The sequence below is a fragment of the Ischnura elegans genome, chromosome 9, assembly GCF_921293095.1.
Source record: "Ischnura elegans chromosome 9, ioIscEleg1.1, whole genome shotgun sequence".
NCBI classification, from domain to species: domain Eukaryota; kingdom Metazoa; phylum Arthropoda; class Insecta; order Odonata; family Coenagrionidae; genus Ischnura; species Ischnura elegans.
This window is the reverse complement of record NC_060254.1, coordinates 111896532-111918864: the sequence shown is the minus strand read 5'-3', so window position 1 is coordinate 111918864 and position 22333 is coordinate 111896532. Positions and strand designations below refer to the sequence as shown.

The 22333-nt window shown below is 37.8% G+C and overlaps 1 protein-coding gene across 1 annotated transcript; it reads left to right on the top strand.

Annotated features, from left to right (window-relative positions):
* Window positions 1-74: 74 nt before the first annotated feature.
* LOC124165277 (proteasome subunit beta type-7) lies at window positions 75-21514 on the top strand. The gene is made up of 6 exons (XM_046542611.1): window positions 75-185; window positions 309-488; window positions 643-790; window positions 898-1065; window positions 8402-8553; window positions 21195-21514. Exons 1-6 carry the CDS (start codon window positions 124-126, stop codon window positions 21322-21324), a joined length of 840 nt encoding a protein of 279 aa, XP_046398567.1. The 5' UTR covers window positions 75-123; the 3' UTR covers window positions 21325-21514.
* Window positions 21515-22333: the final 819 nt, after the last annotated feature.

The following is a 22333-nucleotide window of genomic DNA, read 5'->3' as shown; positions in this document are numbered from 1 at the left end:
GAACCGTCGGGAAGGTCGGAATTGGTCGGAATTAACGACAGAGCGATATCTCGAAGTTGATATCGATTGAGTAGCGATAGCTGGCAGCATTCGATTCATGACTTGTCAACGGGAAAAAGAAACATGGCGTCTGTACTATTGCCTGAGAATTGTGAGCCAGGATTTTCCTTCGAAAATTGCAGAAGGTTTGTCTTTTTTGCTCATTGGAATAATTTCTTTGCAAATGAGGAAATCTATTAATATTTATTAGTTCTCTTCTCGCGTGGCCTCTACGTACGTTTAAAGTTGCCCTGTCATTCATGTTTCAGGAATGCATTTCTGGTGCAAAAAGGATTTCCTCTTCCCAAGTACACCAAAACCGGTACAACCATAGTAGGAATAATATACAAAGATGGTGTCATTCTTGGAGCCGATACTCGAGCGACTGAAGACACCATTGTGTCTGACAAAAACTGTTCTAAGATACATTATTTGTCAGAGAATATGTAGTGAGTTCTTAATATATCTGGAAAGTAAAGGCACTGCCAATAATCAATTCATCGATGTTTTCCTAGTTGAATGGGATGTTCCGGTTCTGTAATTATGTTATTTTGAATATTGATAGGAAACTACTAATTGCAGTTATTTCTGTCCTACCAATAGTTGCTGCGGTGCTGGCACTGCCGCTGACACTGAAATGACAACACAAATGATTGCATCTCAACTGGAGCTTCATCGTCTCAACACTGGCAGGACTGTACCTGTTGCTACTGCGAACCGAATGTTGAAGCAGATGCTCTTTAGGTATCAGGTCAGTCATCTTCAAGTGTTACCTCTCAGTAATCCCGTGACCCAGTTGCTGTAAGGGAATTATCATCTCTCTATGTACGGAAATTTTTACATCCTTGTCATCTTTAGGGGTTCATTGGTGCCGCCCTTGTTCTTGGCGGTGTAGACCTCACCGGCCCACACTTGTACTGCATTTACCCTCATGGTTCAACCGATAAATTGCCGTATGCTACTATGGGTTCTGGATCTCTGGCTGCCATGGCTGTTTTTGAGTCCCATTGGAAGCCGAACATGACTGTGAGTAGAAATTATCAGTGGATTGAGTGCTGCAGACATAATAATTACCCATTTTCGCATGTTGGTAAATTTAAAAAGTATTCCTCAAACTTTTAATGAATAAATGGATACCTATATCTTGCGGTTATATTTAAGGAATTGTAGGAGATTGTTAAGTCCTTATTATTACAATAGGTTTTTCTGTTTTGAAAATTAATGTTCTGCGGCTCAAAGAGGACTCTCAGTTTACGGGCAAGAATGTTTTTTGCATTAATTTATGGATAGATGTTACCTATAAACCACTGAAGTTGACTATAGGACGAACAATTTCAATATTACAGGTGTTCAAGGTGAATTTTTCAAGAGAATTGGTTTTGTAATTGCATTACATGACATTTTAGAGACCACATGTCTATGTTTGTTGTGTTTGATCTTGTTCTACAAACTAAGTTAAATAACTTCATAGACAGCAGTTGTAGCTAGGTGAATTTTTGACTGTTAGTTCCTATGCAATTAGTTCCATCAAATGCATTAAAAATGTCAAGGCAAAACCTTGCAAAAGTGTTATTTACAGTCCAGTCCCCATTAAGTATCTGGGGTAATGATGGGGAAAGGTGGCATGAACAGTTGGGAAACATATTTAATCCAAACTTTCTGTTTAATTTCTCATCATGTTTATAATTTAAGGGAATCAAATAATGCACGTATTTTAATTTATGCACAAGAGTCTTTTTCAGATCGCTTCATGGAGATATTTTTTTTTACCTGACCTTGATCTTTTTGTGGCAATTGTTCTCATTTTTCCAGTGCTCCACATACTCTAGCAAACGGTGTATGCAGGCAAGCACTTGCATCTTTACTCCCTATGCCTTCGCTTCCACTACTCCCTTCCACTTGACCTTGATGGTCGCTCAGTAAACATGCCCCAGTGCTACGGAATTACTGCTTCTTGAGCTGTGACCACATGTGAGACTGTGGCAGTAATGGTTCTACACCCATGTCTCGTATAGCGCAATTTCGATTAGCGCAATTTCGATATAGCGCAAATTCGTTCCTCGGGGAAACATTGCAACGCAGTGTAGCCTAATCAAAAATCTTAAACGCTTTCATGATAAAACGTGAACTTGCGCTAAGTACACACGAAATTGCTATCATTTTACGCATATTAATAGTATTGCTTGCTTCAAATCTTCTAATTTGTTTATGTATTAATCGAAATCTATTGCTGTGCAATGGCCAAAAGCATTATTCGTCATTGGGTCCAGATAGTCGGCCTACCGAAGTAATTTATCTCGTCTCCTTAACAGAATGAGTTAATTTAGATCATAAATTAAGCGTGGGGCTAGTGGAAATGAGTTTTTTTTTAGCAATACTGGTTGAGACGAAATTTTTGCCGTCATAGGTTATCGGGGCGATTGACTTCCAGGTAGAGGGTCTACGCTACAGCCTTCAAGGTCATCGGTATTCATGGGGGAGAAATGGAGCGGTGGCCGAGTTGCGCATGAAGAGCACCAACATATAAGAGGGTCCCCTATAGAGTCTCAAACACAATAGCTTCGTTCCCTCCCCGCAGTCGTAGGCCCTCTGCGTCTCAAGAACACAGTTCAGCAGTAGAAGGTGATTTCGATAGAGCCATGCAGAGTAAAAACCAAAAATGCGGGTAGAAAAATCAAGAATTTATTAAGAAAAACCATAAACCTAGAAGAGAAATTGATATAGGTCAATTGCTTTGAAAATGGAGAACGTCAAAGCGATAATGCGCGGAAGTTTAAACGCACGATGCCTTATTCTGAATAAAGACGAAGTTAAAACATCAGTGACCTCAGCCGCACCAACTTCAACCAAGCGGTCTACACTACGGAAAGTTCATAATGAATCAGTACAAAAAGACGAGAGTGGTAATCGCTCCGAGACATTTAGTGAAAGCTCCGGTTGGTTCCAGAATTTAAACGGCAAGCAGGTATTTTCAGTGCGGCGATATCAGGTGAATCTGCAAGTGTTGATAGCGTAGTCACCACAACATTTTCTGATGAACTCCAAGCGGTGATTGAAAGTGGCTCCTTTCCCCCTCAACTAGTTTTTAATGTTGACGAGACGATATTCTTTTGGAAATGAATGCATTCTCGTTCATTCATTTTCAGGGAAGGAAAACCTGGGTCAGGTTTCAAGGCATTTAAAGACTGTTTCATGTAGCTGCTAATGACTCGGAGGACTTCAAATTAAAATGATTTATCATTCATAAACTCTGCTAGCTATGAAATGGCATTCAAAGTAGCATTTTCCTGTCATTTCGATGAGCGACAAAAGGGCCTGGGTGACACAATAGTTGTTTTTAGACTGGTTTGAAAAATCGTCAACTGCCGGCAATGCATTACGAACCCCTGATATAGCAGATGTTAGCCCACCCGCACGACAGGAGGGAATTTCAAAAGCTCGTAAGAATTTTTTTTAACGTGAATAAAAGTCTTCAAATGCATGCATACTATCTTTAAAGATGTTTTAAACTATAAATATTTGTATAAATAATGTTTTCTGAGGCTATTTATGGGAATATATATGTTTTAGAGGAAATTCAATACCCAAGACCTATGCTACCAGGAACGCATCCCTATCTTCCCAATGTTAAAACGCTCTCGTATAACGCAAATTCGTATAGCGCAAAGACCCCAAGGAACGCATCCCTTGCGCTGTACGAGACATGGGTGTATATGAAAAATACATTCAAAGATCATAGATAACATTTTCTTTCCTAGCAATAGTTTTTACATTGAAATCTTCTGCAAATAATCAAGACTTTTTTTCCCCCGTTCATCTTATTTTTGAGCAGAATCCCTAGTAAACTTGAGGCATTCTCTTTCAGCACCATGAAAGCACTGGCCTATTACCACACTTCTCTATATCTACTTACAATTTTTCTGCTCGAATGTAATGCCATTTTCAAGGGTGAGGCATTATGTGCCAAAACCTGGGTCAGTAGAAGTGTTGTAATAGACCAGTGCTTGTGTGCAATTGTTAAGGTTTTAAAGTTAGTGCATCATCTTTGAGGTACACTGATTTACAAAAGTTTCTTCACAAATTGAGTGACACCACTTCCAATCCTCAGAGAAATTCACTGCTATTATCATCCTTAGTTTTGCACCAAAAATATTTTGTTTCTTCTTCTTCCACATCGATTAATTTTCCGATTATCATGCTCCTATTCTTTATTTATTTTTTTCTGTGGTTCTCTTTTAAATGGTGGTGAAATGATATTTTGTAATTTTTAATCAATGTTGAACCTTGAGTGAAAATGTGATTATTAAACATGGAGAACACAGCTATCGCTACTCGAATAAAATCATTTTGATCCTTCCAATGCATCATGTTTCATGAAATATGGATTATTTATGTATACTATGTATTTTTTGACATTGCTAAGCATTAAAAGTAATTATATTTTTCCTCTAAGTAGTGCTAAAATTATAAAAATGCGATGACGAACTAGACTCGGATTACAGCGCAAGGGGTTAACACAGTAGCCTTATGATGAGAGTTAACGAACGTAAAATATGTAAAGTATCTGCCACAATGCCACCACAAATAATGCCACACAAATCTAGTATCACTAAATGAAATTCAGTGTGATTTGGTGAAACTAGAATACTGTTTTGTTCCTGTGAACGACTTAAGAAAACACATAACGAGACTCATTCAAAATCAGTGAGGGAGTTGGCATGGTGGTAAAGCAATGGGATATCCTCTGGGGTTGTATAAATGTGATGGTTCGAATCTAACTGTGGGAATAATTTTTCAATGAAGCATAATGGCAGTAAGATATTTTTCCTATCCACTTTAATGCATAAACTCCACTGCTGTTATAAAATTTGTATTGCAAGTATTAATTTTGTTATCCACAGTAATCGTTATTTATTTGTGTCTAAATCTCTTTTCACAAAGAAAAGGGAAAACATTTCAGGCAGGTACATATTCCTCTGCATTAAGTCCTCATTCGTATTACTCAAACCCCCTGCAATGATTGCAGCTTTATTCCACCATGCTTATTGCTGTAAACGATAAAAAACATAGAAATCGCTTGTTTCCGATGCATCTTTACCTTATTATTGTGCAGCTAAACGTGATTTCATTTATTTTTTGTTTGTAAATCAACTTTTTATTTCTATAATCCCATTTGCAGAATGTGCGCAAACAAACTCATCTACCCTGAGTTCGCAGTGTATTTAATTGAAACTGTCCTTTTAGACACCAGACTTCTATAAATACTGAGGTTCGCCACAATATGGTATGGTATTTGGAGTTTGCGACTGAGAGCCGAGGTCATTTGCATCAGAAGGGAAGGGTATGGAAGGAAGGGTGGAGAAAAACGTGTGTTAGTGTGCTCCCATTGTTATTATTATGATTATTATGTATTGGTGAGTTGTATTTTAGAAATGCAGAGAATATACTATATCATCAGTGTTATTGGTAAAAACTTCATCAACAGAATATAATGGATGAGAGACAAGCCATGTGTGAGTTACCCTCTTAAATTAGACAAACTGGTCTTTCTGGCCGTAATAGGTACGTGGTTAAATAACCATATATGTACTTGCTTACGAAGGGAAAATTTGGTTTTGGTTAACCTACACTGGTTTAAGGATAAGAAGTTCTAATTTCTTGTGCTATAATTATGAGTTTCACATCTTTTAGGGAAGAAATCGAGATTTTCTTTCACATATATCAGAACTTTGTACACATACAACCTGTAAACAGTTAAAATTTTCAATTTCATAAATAGACGACAGTATTCCTTAAACGTAAGAATACAATATCTTCTGGATTTGGTAAGTATTCTGATGGCTTTTTTCAGTAGCATAAATTCAGATTTTATGTCAGGGGCATTCCCCCATATTTCCAGACCATAGTCTAAATGGCTGTAAAAAAATGAACAAATACATACATATAATGCATGAAATCAGTAGGGATTATCAAGCTTAGCTGTCTTAAAATAAAGAGAGCTTTTTGTTTATTTCTGTGATACGATAAGTCCAACTAAGTTTAATATCAAGGTAAAACTCAAGTAACGAAGTAGACTTCAGATTTCCTGGGGCAGGCTTCAGGCTACAGATAGGCTCTGATTTTTTTTCTGTTTAGTTGAAAGCCATTTAAACCAGTCATTTGCTAGTGGTAGACGATATTCTGCACTTTCTACTTTTGCAACATTTATTAAGGTTGTATCATCAGCGTAGAGAATGCAATTTGAGGGAGTCATTGATCAAGAATACTATAATAATAAAGTACTATGAACAAGATGGGTCCCAGGACAGACCTCTAATAAATTTAATTTCATCATATATTACGTCCCTACTGATAATTATCTTCTGCTCTCCTTAACTCCATAGTGCATTGCAATTTGTACTGTGTACTAGGGATGGATGGATCCATGATTTTTTTCGGATTCGGATCAGATCCTTGATTTTCTTAGCCGGATCTTTCGGATTGGATACTTTCGGATCCAAATGCATTTTCAAATTCCTGACACTGAGATTCCCGCAATGATTGTTCAATCTCTTGGGAAGAGTCGCACTATGTGCCAGTCGTGTTTTGCCTTTTTTATTTTCCACGGCTGAATTTCTCCTATGTTACCTCTGCGAGAGCTTTCAAACAAAACGGTTCATGAGTAGGACAAGAATCGCATGCGACGGTGCGTTCGAAGATAGAATCGGAACTCTTTCTACCCTTATGGGTGGAATGGGTTGCATTCACTGAAGCTATTATTTAAAATTTCGGATCCATATCCTATGTCTTCCGTGAGTTTGGATCCGATGTATCCGATGAAGGGCAATATCCGCGGATATTTGGATCCCAGGTATCCGATCTGACCATCCCTACTATGTACATCTTACCATAAAGCATTGTCTAAACTTTCAAACACTCAATTTTTGCAATTTTGGTTTGTTTCCATGGAACATCACATCGATGAGGAAGGAAAGAGGACTGCACTCACTCCGTTTCAAAGACATAAAAAATGTGATAATTTTTGCGCTTATAATGTACTAGATTAATTTTATAAATATTTGATTAGACATAGGAAACAATTAACACAAGTAATTCATCACACTTGAAGGAAGACCCAACACTGACTACCAGAGATGTGAAATGGTTTTTTTTGTACATAATTTTTTTTAACGACAAAGCAAGCAAAATGCCATGAATTTTATTTTTACAGGTGGTGGGTCATACCTTAAGGAATATTAGAAAAAATAATTTATTCTTGTTTATCTGGTTGCTATTACGTTGGTAGGGGAGGGTTGCGTTGGGGTTGGAGCGTCACTCAGCTTCAGGGGAATCTCCAAGAGCGGGGAATAGTTTACAAAAATATTTTCATTTGCTAAAATTCCATTTTTTATATGCTTCCTTATCTCCAACTCCTCCAAGCAGTCCATCCTTCTTCCCTTTCCCTCAAGGTGGAGAATTTCCGGAACAAAATTGCTCCTGTGGTCACTCTCCCATAGATGTTTCGCAAAATGCGATTTTTCTAATTCCCCGTTTCTCAAATGCCTTCCATGTTCCTCTGCTCTTACTCGGAACGAACGTCCAGTCTGGCCTATGTAATAGGTCTCACAGTCACTGCACTTGAGTCTGTAAATGCCACTTCTATCATTTAAGTCAATTTTATCTTTTGTATTGCATAATAACGCCCTTAAATTAGATGTGTTATAATATGCTATTTTAAAGTCTTCTCTGGGAAAAAGGTTTGCGGTTGCCTGTGAAATATTTCCATAATAACTCAGTTTGCACCAGCGTTTCTTATGCTCATTATGAATGGATGAATGGTATATCATTTTCTGTGCCCGGAGGGAGTATTTCTTCCTTAACAATTTATCTATTACACTTTCTTCGTATCTGTTTTTAACTGCAATTAAATAAAATAATCGATAATAATAATAATATCATGTATTAATTAAATCGTGTGGAAAAGTACAATAACGTTTTATTATTAAAAATAATTTACCTTGGTTCACGTATTGCCTCGGGTCAAAATTTGATGTTTTGTAGATCCATGTTTTTAATGCAAAATTTTCTAAAATCTTAAGAGAATGAGATTAAAGAATTTTTCATATCCCTTAGGATTTTTTTCAATAAGTATGTGTAAAATAATATTATTGTAAATTGTGATATAAGTTCGTAATTGTGGAAAATTCCAAGTGTTTGTTTCAATGTGTTGATCTTTCAGTTATTCACCTACATATGAATGTTTATCATTGTGGGAATAATTCAGAGTTTTGTGGTAGTTGGAAAACATTGTCCTACATCAGTTTTAAAAATATGCTTTGAATACATTACTAATTATTATATTGAATTCTATGTTGTTTTTTAGGAGGATGAGGGGAAAAAACTGGTTCGGAATGCTATTGCTGCCGGTATTTTTAATGACTTGGGCTCTGGAAGCAATGTTGACATTTGTGTCATCAGGCGTGGTAGTGTTGATTACATCCGCCCATATGATCAAGCCAACATTAAGGGAGTAAGGTATGTGTTAATAAGAACATTGAATGCAATAATGTCATTTCGTTAAGATGTATTTTCAACTACATATATGGGTAGTAGTACATAGTCTTTGTGAAGTATAACGAGAGAAGATGAAAGAAATAACTCGGGATAATGGTAGCTCAATGTCCTGGGCAAATAGTGCAAACATTTATTGCCATGGGGCAGTGTCACTGGCTCATTTTTGTATATTATTGATCATCCCTACACAATACTATCTTATCAGTACAAATGTTGTGACATAGAAACACACCATCCCAATCCCAGAAACAAAAGAGGGTCAATAACATGTTGCTTAAACGCCACTTCATGACACACCTCAATTTATTATGACGTAATAATCATTGTGACACATAAGCATAACTTAAACCCAATGAAACAGAAAGTTCCTGATAAAGTCCCTTTGGCAAACTTTTCGTTAAAATGTCGACCTTTTGCCATTTAGATAGAATATGTTTTACATTGATGACTCCTTTCACCTACTAATCATGGTTAAAAAAAATATATTTTTTGTCAAGATTCTTCTTGTTGCCATTTGCCCAATGATGTATTACAGTAGTGATTGTCCTCAGAAAGAGTTATAGTCTCTGTTATGTGGATATCATAGTCACATAAACCCTTATGCTTATAAAGTTATGCAAAGGATCATAGACATAGAGAAAAGATTTTCTTAGTTTTAGCACTAAAAAATAGGCACATCATAATCGTAAATAAATATAGTGTGGAAAGAGCAAAGAAAATAATTTAAATTGAAAAGTCGGTAGAGAAGAAGAGAGACAATTTCAAGCATGGCACCATATCCCCGATAGTGGAAGATACTTCTTCAGCCTCTCTCCAGTTAAAAACTTACCACCGTTGTCGGTAAAGATGAACCATGCCCTTCTCCACAGTTGGAGAACGTTCCTAGTGGGTGGGGTGAATAAGAGTGGGGTGGGGATTGCCTGAGGAAAGGAGTGCGGTCAGCATAACGAGTGGTGAAGGGGGCAGGAGGAAGAAGGGTGGGGAAAGGGGCTTCAGCTCTGCCTCAGTCTACGTTTGGGGGCCATATTTTTTTACGACGCACTCAAGCTCCATCACCTTTGGGAGGGAGTGAACGGGAAATGCTGGAGAAGGAGGGGTTTGGGATGCGTGAGGTGGGTGTCAGCAGGATCAGTAGAAGGCCGCATAAGGGAGTAAACAAAGACTTTGGAAAGAAAGATCTCTCGGCATGGTAGAACGGGGAGGTGCGCGAGAAGAAAGTTCATAGTTAGAGTTAGAAGTGAGTCTTCATTACGAGTGGGCTGAAAAATAAGTCGGTGGTAAATAGAGCTCAATATTTAAGATATTTAAGTTTTTTATTCAGGAAGGCTAATACATACACGAAAAGATATTACCCTAAAAAATCTTTTTTCAATCTTTAAAAAAAAAAGTTTTTTTTTTTTTTCGTTAAATGTCCTTCTCCATTGCCGCTTCCACCATGGTTTCTCACTTGCATAAATGGGAATTAAATTGGGGATCTAAATCGTTAGCCAGATCAAAATATCTTTATGTTTTGAGGGCAGCGTATACTTCATTATTATTAGGTGAAATTACTCCCTCACTTTCATCTTCGCCATCACTGCGATTATGACTAGTCCCGGCTTCTGCTTCTTCTGACGTAGGTACTGGCGTCGCATTGTTGCAAGCCTGGAGATTATCGTCTAGGGCAATATAATCGTTTGATGTTGCGCGCTGTGCTCCTGCTTTTTCCAAGTATTTTTCAAAATCATCTTTTAAGCCTCTAATCTCCTCAGCGATTTCATCCGCTACAGCTTCCTGAAGGTATAACGTAACAAATCAACCATAGCCGTGATATTGTAGCAGTAGAATTTCTAGTAGGCTAGTTGTATCAATTACCAACCTAGAAAACATCCCCATGATGTGCTATCAAAGGGAATCCGTCCGATTTCCAGCAATTTGCGATTGTAGTGGAGGAAATCAAGTACATCTTTGAGTCGTGTTTCTGCGTTGAAAAATAGCAATTTTATCAACTTGGCCATTTTAGCAAAGTTAACTAAATTGTTATTTCTCATCGTAGAAACACGGTTCTGAGACGTACTTGATTGCCTGATTGGCAGGAGTGCGATGCAAACAATCATTTTTTGATGATGGCATTGATTGATAGATTTTCAAAATACAGTCAGAGCGGTCACTTTTGGGGAGGGAGGCCCCCCGCTCAGAGGGTCGAGGAGAGGGGCCAGTGAGGGTGAGTTCTTCGAGGAAAGGGTCCCGGATTAGGGACCCTTCGAAGTGCTTTGGCGAAAAGTAGTCAAGTAGTCTTCGAAGTACGTTCACAGCAGCCTGCCTTGCGAACGTACCAGGTAGGTTGACAGCAGTGCAAATGGTGTAGTAGGAGTGTACGAAATACCCCGCACGACCTTCCTGACATGTTAAACTACGAAGTATAGTCGATGCGATGTTTACAAATAGGCACGTACAGTAGAATCCTGATTTAATGTTTTTCAGGGGGGACAAAATTTAAAACACTAAATGCGGAAAAACACTAAATGAGGACCTGCCATTTTTTTCAGGTTTTAGGGTCTGTAATGATTGGAATGGCTTTTTATGTATAAAAAATATTATTTTAAGTAACTAAAAGGTGCTGAATGCAGCAAATAATTCTTTAATGAAATGTTCTCTGCCCTATGAAGGTTGGATAATACTTTTCAGGAATCAGCTAAAAAAATGGGCAGTAAAATTAAGTAATGAGAGGATGACAATTGTTTTAATGAAATATTTTAAGAAAATTCTAATAAACATCAACTTAAAAGCATTCCCACACATTATTATTATGGACATTAGTGATTCCATTTTTTTTGCATATTTCAGTGGTCTTGATGAAATTTAGAATTTTATCTGTAAAAGTGACATGTAGGTGTCTACAGCATTTCTAATATAATAAGAAAAGGTGTAAGTAGGTACTCGAAAAATCATGAGGAATTAGAGATCGCTATAATCCCGAATTATCAACTACCGAATATCTAGTAAAAGGGAGGTTTTCTGGAATTTTGCCAACTTAACGTTTTCTGTTGCCTCGGCGAAACAAAGGATTTATGAGCCTTTAAAAAGCCTCCTATGCGCACATTTTGGATTTCGAGGTCACCCTAAAAAGTAGAATTTTATTTTAGTATGCGTGGTCGTCGATGGTGATTCGACTCGATGATAACACCAGATTCGTTGTCATATATCCGCGGCCTTATGCAGGTTGAATGGAGCCGGGAGAAGTTGCTTATGCGGCGCGCTGATCACCTTGACTCCGACTCGCCTTGTTTCTCGGCAGCTTTTAATAAAATTTGCTTGGACCTTGAATAACGATTAGCTAAACTCTGTTAAGTGAAAAGGTTTAATCTTCAACAGAACTGGATTTCATCCGAAAAATTGTCAGTGCCTCTGGTGTTTGGCAATTTCGTCAGGGTTATGATGTCGAAGTCAACGACCAAGGGATACCTGCCGGATTTTCGTATTTTTCCGCGCTCATCTATTCTACCATGAGTATGCGGTGATTTTTTTTCCAGCATGAGTGATTTATTTAGAGTCATGGACCGTGATAGTTCGTCAAAACTCCGATTGTCATTCTCTTTTGACATTAATTAGCACCAGATAAATATTTTTGAATCGACAGCGGTATCAACCAGCCGCATGTCGATAAATTGGCTCCGGGATATCTAAATTATGATGTAAAATAATGTTGTTCCGTAGGGAAAGAATGCTCTCACTCACGGTCATGACAGGGAAAACACTTCCTCTGTTCTTTCGCTGTTCCTCCGTGGAAACTGACCTTGGAATGGATTATAGAAAGAATCTTCTAGCGAACTGCGCAAATGATATTGGCCTCCTCTTTTGAAAAGAGAAAGTAGCCGACTGAAAAAATATTGGGCTAATAATCGACTGCCCGTAGGGAGTAGAGTTGAAATGGGCATAAGCCATCAATTGAAAACATAACGAGAAAACCATTTATGTAGCGGCCCTCGGAGGATAACTCGTGTCATCAGTCGTCACGTATCATCGAAGTCAAGTTCAAGAAGTGAAGGATAAGGTAGTTCGAGGTTATTAAGGGATGACTTTGCTCCATTAGATCGGATCTGATACAAAAAGTGCCTGGTGTTTGGATCAGAAGGGGAGCGAAACGTTACGAGAAGACAAATCACCCAACTTGCGAGTTGAAGGTCGCAGCGCTGCGCTCGCGGAAGAAAGCAGTTGAAGAAGCGTTCCCCGGTAGATTCTATCGACTCTTGGTAAACTTTCATGAGACTGTTCTTGTTGATGAGCATAAATTCGAAGATTTGGATGAACCGTCATGAAAAAACGTTGAATCGGGCAAAAAAATCTTGAGCGGGACAAATTTATACAACCATAAATGCGGAAAAATGCAAAATGCTGAAACACTAAATACGGATAATTTTTACATTGTCCTAATAGGGAATGAATCAGGACCCAAAAAAATAAACGCTAAATGCGGAAAAACTTTAAATCCGAAGATGTTAAATCCGGATCCGACTGTAATTAGGGGCATTATGTCTGTCGCGATATTTTTACTGAACTCCTACTTCCCTTAAATTCCCTCCGTGAGGTTTTAGGCGAACCCTTTCTCTCCAAAGTTGCACTATCATTTACAATTTCACACTTTTGATGGACCACGGTCAAAAGCGCTGATTTTTTTAGCTACCTAGGCCGGCGTAACTAGTTTTACTGACAAATATTTCGCCATAGTTTGTATAAACGAATGCCATTTGCTCCTTGGGACCGAGCCAAGGTTCGTAATTTCAAAACTTTTCGTATAATCAAATAACGCCATGTTTTTAGCATAGGCTTTTCACCGGGACCGCAATATCACTTCGTAAAATCCTGCTTCGTATAATCGAGGGTTTACTGTATGTATTCTACCTCGGCTGAGGATAAAGCTACTGTCATTTAATAACTTGTATTCTGAGAGACAAGACAACTAGAATCCTCAAATAAGTAGCTAGAGGCAAATTAACAGCCCACTGTAAAGGAAACCTATGTTTTGCTCAGCAATAGTGGCAGCTTCAATTTTGTTGGAATACATTTTTTCCTCCAATTGAACAGCCACTAATAAATTTAATTTCACCAGATATTACATCCCTACCGATAATTATCTTCTGCTCCCCTTGGCTCCATAGTGTATTGCAATTTGTACTACATCTTACTATAAAGCATTGTCCAAACTTTCAATCACTCCATTTTTTCAAATTTGGTTTGTTTCCATGACACACTTTAATCACTTTTATGCAATGTTACTGTTGAGCCTCTATTCATTTGATATGTAGCTCTTCAGATTGCCTCTCTCCTCGGTTTCTTGCACAAATCTGAAGATAATATTAACTAATTACTCGCCTCTTCCACTAATGTTCCATTTTTTCTGTTGGCAACCTCATTCTGCTCAGGGGTTAATATGTTCTAAATTTGTACTGAATTTAACGATTCTCAAAATGATTTTGCTTACTTTGGTAAATAAATGCTCTACCATTTTCACTCCTGAATCTGTTAATTTTACTGTTCATATTAACAGTAGCTATGGCCTCGTATATTTTAAAAAAGGACTAACCACATCCGACTAAGGTAAACAGAAAAATGACGGTAATCATCTATTTAACTTAAAATATATTTCTTACCCTCATATGAAATGAAGGAGTCAATGGCCCTAGGCAGGGAACCCCCTCAATCATTTGAAGCTGTCTTGTAGCTCTTATTCACTGATTTTGATTGCTTTGGGAAAATAATAATAATTATATTTATTTCGCGGGAGTAAATCCAGTTTACAAATATTAAATATAAGGATTTTATAATACAGGCATCCCCCGAGTTACGTATGTCTCGACTTACGTAAATCCGTACTTAAGTAAGCAATAACCATATTTCAAATGATTACGTTAATTTTCGAATGCGAGCGCGAAGAAGTAGATTATCGCTCATACAACCTATGGTAGAAAAAATATCGAATAGTTATCGAGTCTTTTACAAGCTAAACGTAACAAATTGACCCATTTTTGTCATTCTTCGAAGGAATTTTCATTAATTTCTGTGTAAAAATCGCTTATAAATCCCAAGTCAGCAATCATCGTGAAAATTTGCAGTTCTAGCGATGGAAGTGGTTGCGCTCATTCCTGTACGATACAACTTGTTATACAGCATTCACACCCGAACTCCGGCTTTCAACTATTTAAAAATTGTATCCTTAAGTTTGGACATTTCCATCTGTGGAATTAAAAGAAAATGAAGTTCAAGCAGAAATATTTATTGCGGAAAAGAATTGTTTAGTACACACGTAACGGCATTGAAATTTTGAGTGTTGGCAATGAACGCCACGAAAAAGTTAAGAAAAAGTTGACACACGATATTAATTGCGTAATTTTTTACATGTTTCTGGCGGAAAATTTTATTAAGCTGCATTTTCTCGTTCTCTCATATTGTGTGCAACTGTAAATGAATATTGCGTCATTGATAGCTTTTCCCCACTAACTTTATTTCACGTTAATGACGGAGTTGGCTGAATAAAAGCTCACTTTTAATTAGCTTCGTGCTTTGGAAATACTCTTCGATGTTTCCAGCGAAGTAAATATTCAAATGATGATATTTTCACGTTATTTTATTGAGATATGAGAGAATGAAAGTATGTTTCCGTGCGTGAAAGATTGAGTGTATGTGCGTGAGAATGTATCTAAGAATATAGTAATTTACTGGTATTTTTGTGTGTGTTATTTGCTCGTAATCCTAGACCGTCCTAGACACTCCTATGTGTATTAACTGTGACAGTGAAACCACCAGATTCATCGATCAACGTAATATATAAAAGGCAGAAGATATAATGTTTATAGGTAGGTATACGACGCATTCTTTGGGCCCTTAGATCGCAGTATAACATAATGAATCAATTTAAGTATTCAGTTTAGTAATGTAGCGTTGAGATACCGTACTTTTCCGAATCCACGCAATCGGTCAACTCGGGGAATAATATCACGCATTTAGATTGGCAATGCTCGAGATGCAACTCTCAGACTATATTAATGTTTATCGATTTTGTATCTAATAACGTAAGAATACGCGGTAGAGTTCATGAATATCGCAGTGAATTGAATGAAACTTCATCGTGAATTTACGGCGTATTTCTCCGCGGAGAATTTCACCGTGCCGATCGCAATCTCTGAAGCACTAAGGCAAAGGTTCGACTTACGTAAATTTCGACCTACGTAGAGTCTGCAGGAACGCATCCCTTACGTAACTCGGGGGATGCCTGTATATGCTCGATCATTTTCTCACCTAACCTGCTAATTTTATTACATTATCATTTAATTAATGACCTGTTGGTCATGAGGCAACTTACTTGTTTCTCCATAACACACAAAGTTATCAAAATTTTGGTTTGTATTCTATTCCATCTGCAAGCTTTGTTCCTTAATTCCATCCTTGCCATTGCTCCACAGATACTGTTGCTCCGTTATTCACAACATTTAACTTGTATAACACTTCATTTCGATGAGCAACTGCCTGCTTGCTTTTCACTCTCTCCATATAGTGGCTTTGCCATTTCCAATTAAGAATCAAACCTTTTCATTTCTTCTTTCCTCCCTGGTGATAAGCTTGCTTCTAGTTTGACACAAACGAAACAAAATAATGTGTGGTAGAATGTGCTTTTCTTGTATCGCAGCTGCACAAGGTGTGTGAAAGAGATTTACCGCTGGGATATCATTGAATAATCATAAATTAGCATCAAGAATTTCATTTACATACAGTCCAAGAAGTCCTTCAAGGTTAGGGGGAGTAATAGACTTCGTTGACTAGTCACAGGATGCAGACTTGAAAGCATATTAAGGGCATATTTGAAGTTGATGGTTTGAGGCGTTACTGAGTGGAACTTACTCATGATGAATAAAAAATTTAAACTTTGTTTTTCCACAGAATATATTTATAAATTACACGACCACGGTTTCGACACTCCGCGTCATTCTCAAGCGACAAGTACAGTGGTTCAACATCCTTAAATACCTTACATATAGCCAGAGCGAGTGGATGGGTGACTGTAGGCTTGGGGGGGGGGGTTAGGAGGGTGGAAGGGGAGGGGATGGGTCTTCCCCTGGTCGTAAAACCAAGGGGGAGTGGGAGGATGGGGAGGTAGGTAGAGCTGATGCATGCAAGCTGACTAACTGTAGTTTGCCCACCTTTCACTACAGTTAGTCAGCTTGCATGCATCAGCTTTACCTACCTCCCCATCCTCCCACTCCCCCTTGGTTTTACGACCAGGGGAAGACCCATCCCCTCCCCTTCCACCCTCCTAACCCCCCCCCCCCCCCAAGCCTACAGTCACCCATCCACTCGCTCTGGCTATATGTAAGGTATTTAAGGATGTTGAACCACTGTACTTGTCGCTTGAGAATGACGCGGAGTGTCGAAACCGTGGTCGTGTAATTTATAAATATATTCTGTGGAAAAACAAAGTTTAAATTTTTTATTCGGCATATTTGAAGTTTGAGAGAAATTTTAATTCTGGAGGAACTCAAAAAGTCGTCTCAAAGTAAAATTTATAATTTCTTCTTGCCAGTCTCTTCACCCTGAGAAAAATCTTGCTAGCACATCCCATACAATAGACACCATGTACCAGTGAATAGATTAAATATACTTTTCTCAGTGTTCCCTGCATGTAAGAAAATACAGCAGACTCCCGACTATGCGGCTGCAGCATATCCGTGTTGCGGATTATCCGTGCATGATTTTCACTCTCGCTCAATATATTCCGCGATATTTATAAAAAATGAAATCAAACGCAAAATCGCAGGAATTACTGTATATCTCCGATTATAGTCCCCCCTTTTTTTCCAAAAATGCCCGAGTGAAAGTAAGGGGGGGGGACTATATTCGAGTGTAATCCAGTTTAGCATACTAAAGGTGACCATCAAGCTATAAATAACGGCATAATGGCTAATGTTCTCGTAGTCTTTCTATTTGAGTATATTTATGAGGATTATAATCGGAGATGTGAGTAAATACTGCCACGTTTTACTGGAAATTAAGGCAATTTTTACCATAAATGTTGTAGAGATACGATTCTTCCGATTCAAATAGCATATTGGATATGCGTTTTCACGGAATCCATCGGGTAGCCGTTAATTTTTCTTGGAAAAGTATTGTTAGAATAATTCAATCGGCACTGATCACTTAATGACGCAAAACAATAAATAATTAAAATCAAAACTAAACACACTATCATTACATTAATCGAACACTAGAATTGAATCAATAGTATATGTACCCGCCGCAATTTAGAACTCATTTAATAGTTACACAATTTAAATCATTGCAAAAAATAAACAGATAAAGTGAACCTTTCGTGACGATTTAGCATTTCACTACGTCCGTAGCTACTATACGTCCATGTGCCCGTGTGGTTCGTGTTTACAACCACTGCCTTTACCGCCTTCACAGAACAAGAATGCGCAATTGTTGATGCATTTGTTTCTGAAAAGGCGCAATAATCGACGGCTTTGAATCAATGTGTTCATCAATTAGAAGCGCCGGCATTACTACAGTTGATCGAAATCCAGCGACTCAGCATCGAAAGTGTGATAAATTTATTGAGGAATATCTTCAATTCACCAGGGTTAGTAGGATCGATAAATTACGTCGCATAATGTTTCGCAATTATTTCCGCGATATTTTCTTTATTAAATATAATTTTACGTTTAACAGTGACGTGATGGATCAAGTAGAAAGACGAGGATCAACCCTGCGGCAGATAAGAAGCCATCAAAGACAGAGTTTCGATGCCAATTTAAAAATAGCCGTTGCAGAATACGCCGTTAATCATAGTATTCACATGGCGGCTGAAAAATTTGGCGTGGAAAGAAAGTCGGTGCGACTTTGGAAAGCGCAGTTACCTCGCTTGCAAAGGGCTAATACATCGCGGAAGTCATTTCGGGGGCCTCGATGCGGCAGATTCCAAGAACTAGAGGAAAATATCGTCAAATTCGTGCGCAAATGCTGAGCAGAAGCTCTTTGTATGACTTATGCAATGATTCGCGACGAGGCATTGAAAATTGCCAAGGACAGCGGAATTCTGAGGGATAAGTTCAGAGCAAGTGCAGGCTGGTTGAGAAGAATGATGAAGCGTAATGGCTTCACACTACGACGACGAACATCACTTGCACAGCGTCTTCCGGTTTGCTATGAGGAGAAAATTATTGCCTACCAAAGGTATGTCATCCAACTGCGGCAAAGGCAAGGATATTTATTGGGGCAAATGGGAAATGCAGATGAAACTCCAGTTTTTATTGACATGCCGAATTCAACAACAGTGGAAGAGAAGGGAGCAAAATCAGTGCTGGTCAAAACTTCGGGACAGGAAAAGAATCAAGTGACTTGCATGCTTGCTATAACTGCTGACGGGAGAAAACTACCTCCTTACATCATTTTTAAAAGAAAAACTATGCCAAAAGAAAAATTTCCCCCAGGAATGCATATAAGAGTTCAAGAAAATGGATGGATGACGCAAGAATTGGTCCTGGATTGGATAAAAGTTGTTTGGAAAAAGAGGCTGGGTGCCCTTCTAAATATCCCATCCATGCTGGTTCTGGACTCGTTTAGGGGCCACATACCTGAAAGCGTGAAGATAGAGCTAGCAAAAGGCAAACAGATATGGTTGTCATCCCAGGGGGTTTAACCAGCCAACTACAACCTTTGGATGTATCGGTTAACAAACCATTCAAAGATGACTTTAAAAGAAATTATAATGAGTGGATGGTTATGGGGCAAAAAGAATATACACAGGGAGGAAAATTAAGGAGGCCATCTCTGGCAATGGTTGCGCAGTGGATATTAAATGCCTGGAGTTCAGTCAAAGAAACTGTGATAATCAAGAGTTTCAAAAAATGCTGCATTTCTAACCTACTTGATGGGTCAGAAGATGATATTACTTGGGAAAAATCAGATTCAGAGGAGAGTGATGAGGATTGGAATCCAGGAGAAGAAAATGATTCCTCTGATGAGACTGGAAGTTGTGATTCGTTTGAAAAAGATGATTGAGAAATCAAAAAGTTTATTCCATTTTAATAACTAAGGAGATATCATATTTTTTCAGTTTTAATGTTTGTTGGAAAAAGTTTATTTCTTAATTTTATTACTTTGATATTTTTAAGTCCTGTAGGTTAATTATTTTACTTAGCAGGCATTTGATGGCAATATTTTTATAGTATTTATAATTTATATATCACAATTTTATTTAGATTTCCTTCATTCTTCTAGTCACGTGGATTTGTGATGACTTGATGGGTGTGTTACACTGGATCTAAGGAAGTTTCAGGGCCAAATGCAATACTGTTTAATAGCTTTAAGTGAAAGCTTACCTATATATTGACATTGTTTGTAGTCATTTGTAAATCAAAAATATTAATAATTTGTGAATGTTTAAAAAAAATACAATAGCCTTGGATACTTAAAAATTTTTCTCATTTCTTCATTACATCTGGTTAAGGAACTATAAATTACTGACACATGCAATGAATCGCAACATGTTTTAGGTATAGTTATTTTGTTATGATGGAAAATATGTGAACATATTTGTTCTTAATCTTCATAGAAAAAAATAGTTTTTAATGACTCTAGTATCTTAACTTGCTAACCACAGAAAAATTGCCTTCCTTTGCATTTTAAATTTTTTCCCAAAACTGAGGTCTCAAAATTAGGGGGGAGGGACTATATTCGGAGATATACGGTATTGCATTTGAACGCTAGGATACACCGAGCTTATTATTTCCATTAGATTCCCCTTTGTTTAACGGAAGCAATCGCTCACTAGTGCATTCGCGGGAGCTCCATCTTCCTGTTTTTCAAGCCTCTCAGTGAGCGATCGCACTCCGTGATCATTCATGAACACATGTCCTGCAGCAGCAGTTGCATCCCAGGCAACGAGTGCGAAACGCGACTACGTGGAGCAATGGCGTGCTGCCTGAAAGTGTTATTTTCGACGTCGCACAGTGGTTTTGAAGCATTTTTCCACTTTTCTGTATCCGTGATCATGCAGCTGCCAATACGTGGTTTTCGAAACCAGTGCTTACATGGAGCCGTAATAATACAGGTACAACCTTGTTATCGCCGCTAAAAAGATAGCGAACTGGCGAAGAAAGCTTTCACTGAGTCCGGGAAGCATTCCAAAGTAACAGAATAACTGTATAAATAATAATATATTGTTTATTTTGCGTAAATTATGTAGAAAAAAGTGAGCGGGCATATTAGATATCTCATGAATGTTGTGATGATAAAATTAATCATATTAATTCTATCAATTAAATCACGAAATAATTACATTAAAATAATTACTAATATTTTGATTGTTATTAATATGTATTGCTCTTCAAAATTGATCTTTACATAACCATTTTTCAGAAAATTTTTGAATCGATAATGTAGTGATCAAGGTAGATGTTGATATTTGCGTCTTATGTCCAATCTCCTTCATTTTTACCTGTATTGTCAAACCAAGGTGCTGTGGCTTAGTGTGCGAGTTCAAATAATTATTTCCATGTGTGGATTTATTAGTTATCCACAGGCTATTTGTCTAGTGACCAACAACTGACATATTTTTTATCTCTTTACAGGCAAGGATCTTATCGTTACAAGCGAGGGACTACTGCAATCCTTAGCTCTAAAACCATTCCCATTGTCATCGAAGAGGTTTCTGTCAAAAAGATAGATCCCTCTGAAGAGTCAATGGATACATCCTCATAAGGTTGCATATTTGAATGGGTCCCATCTTTAATTTCTCATCTACTTTAAATATGTTTTGTTCAACTGAAATAATTTTGTTCTTTAGTATGTTTAATATCTGTGCCTTTTTGTAAGATATTGGTTGGAAAAAATTAATTATTCAGTGATTAATGTTAAATACCTGTAGAAATTAAAGCATTTCTTTTCTCAATGTCATGTGGATCAGTTTAAAAGTAATCTGAATAATGGTGGCAAAATAATATTCAGTGCTTTATTAAGGCTGTCTATTATTTGATTTTTAAAAGTAACAGATGCAGGCAAATTGCAGTGGAATGACATCCTGTAAGTATTAAAAGTAAATAGAGATGGCACTTTTCCACAGGTTTATTTTAAAGTACGACACGTTTCAACCGTTAGGTCTAATATCAAGTATGCACAATGAGGATTAGTTGGTCACGGAGCTGTATTTATACAGAATGAATGGGTGGCAGGTGGAAGGGTCAGTTTAGGATTGCGTCATGCATCATTTCGTGGTGTGCTTTGGGATGGCATGGAGTGGGGAATGTCCAAAAAATATTTGTTCGTTCGTAAGATAAATGGCTCCCTCTTGCTCGATTTCCAGTTTTTTCAAGGTGTCCAGTCTTCGGCCTTTTTTCTCCACATGGACGATCTCTGGGTCAAAATCACATGAATGTTTATCTTCGGGACATGTTTCGCCACAAGAAAGGCGGTATCTCCTTTCTGCCAGCATTTTCTGTGCTCCTTCACACGGCGAAACATCTCCTCTGTTGTACGTACATACCGTATAAGCGTGTGTAAGAGGCGCACCCCTATTTTGAGCATCGAAATTATAAAGAAAAAAATTTTGCGGCATTTTTTATCCTATCGTGCAGTGTTGCAGGCGTATGCCCGGAATTTCGACAGTTATCGAAATTTCCTCTTTCAGTACTATTTGAAAGAGGAAATTTTGATAACTGCGGCGGTAATAGCGGCATAAGAGGGAGTAGAAAGTGTTCCGATCCTCTCTTCG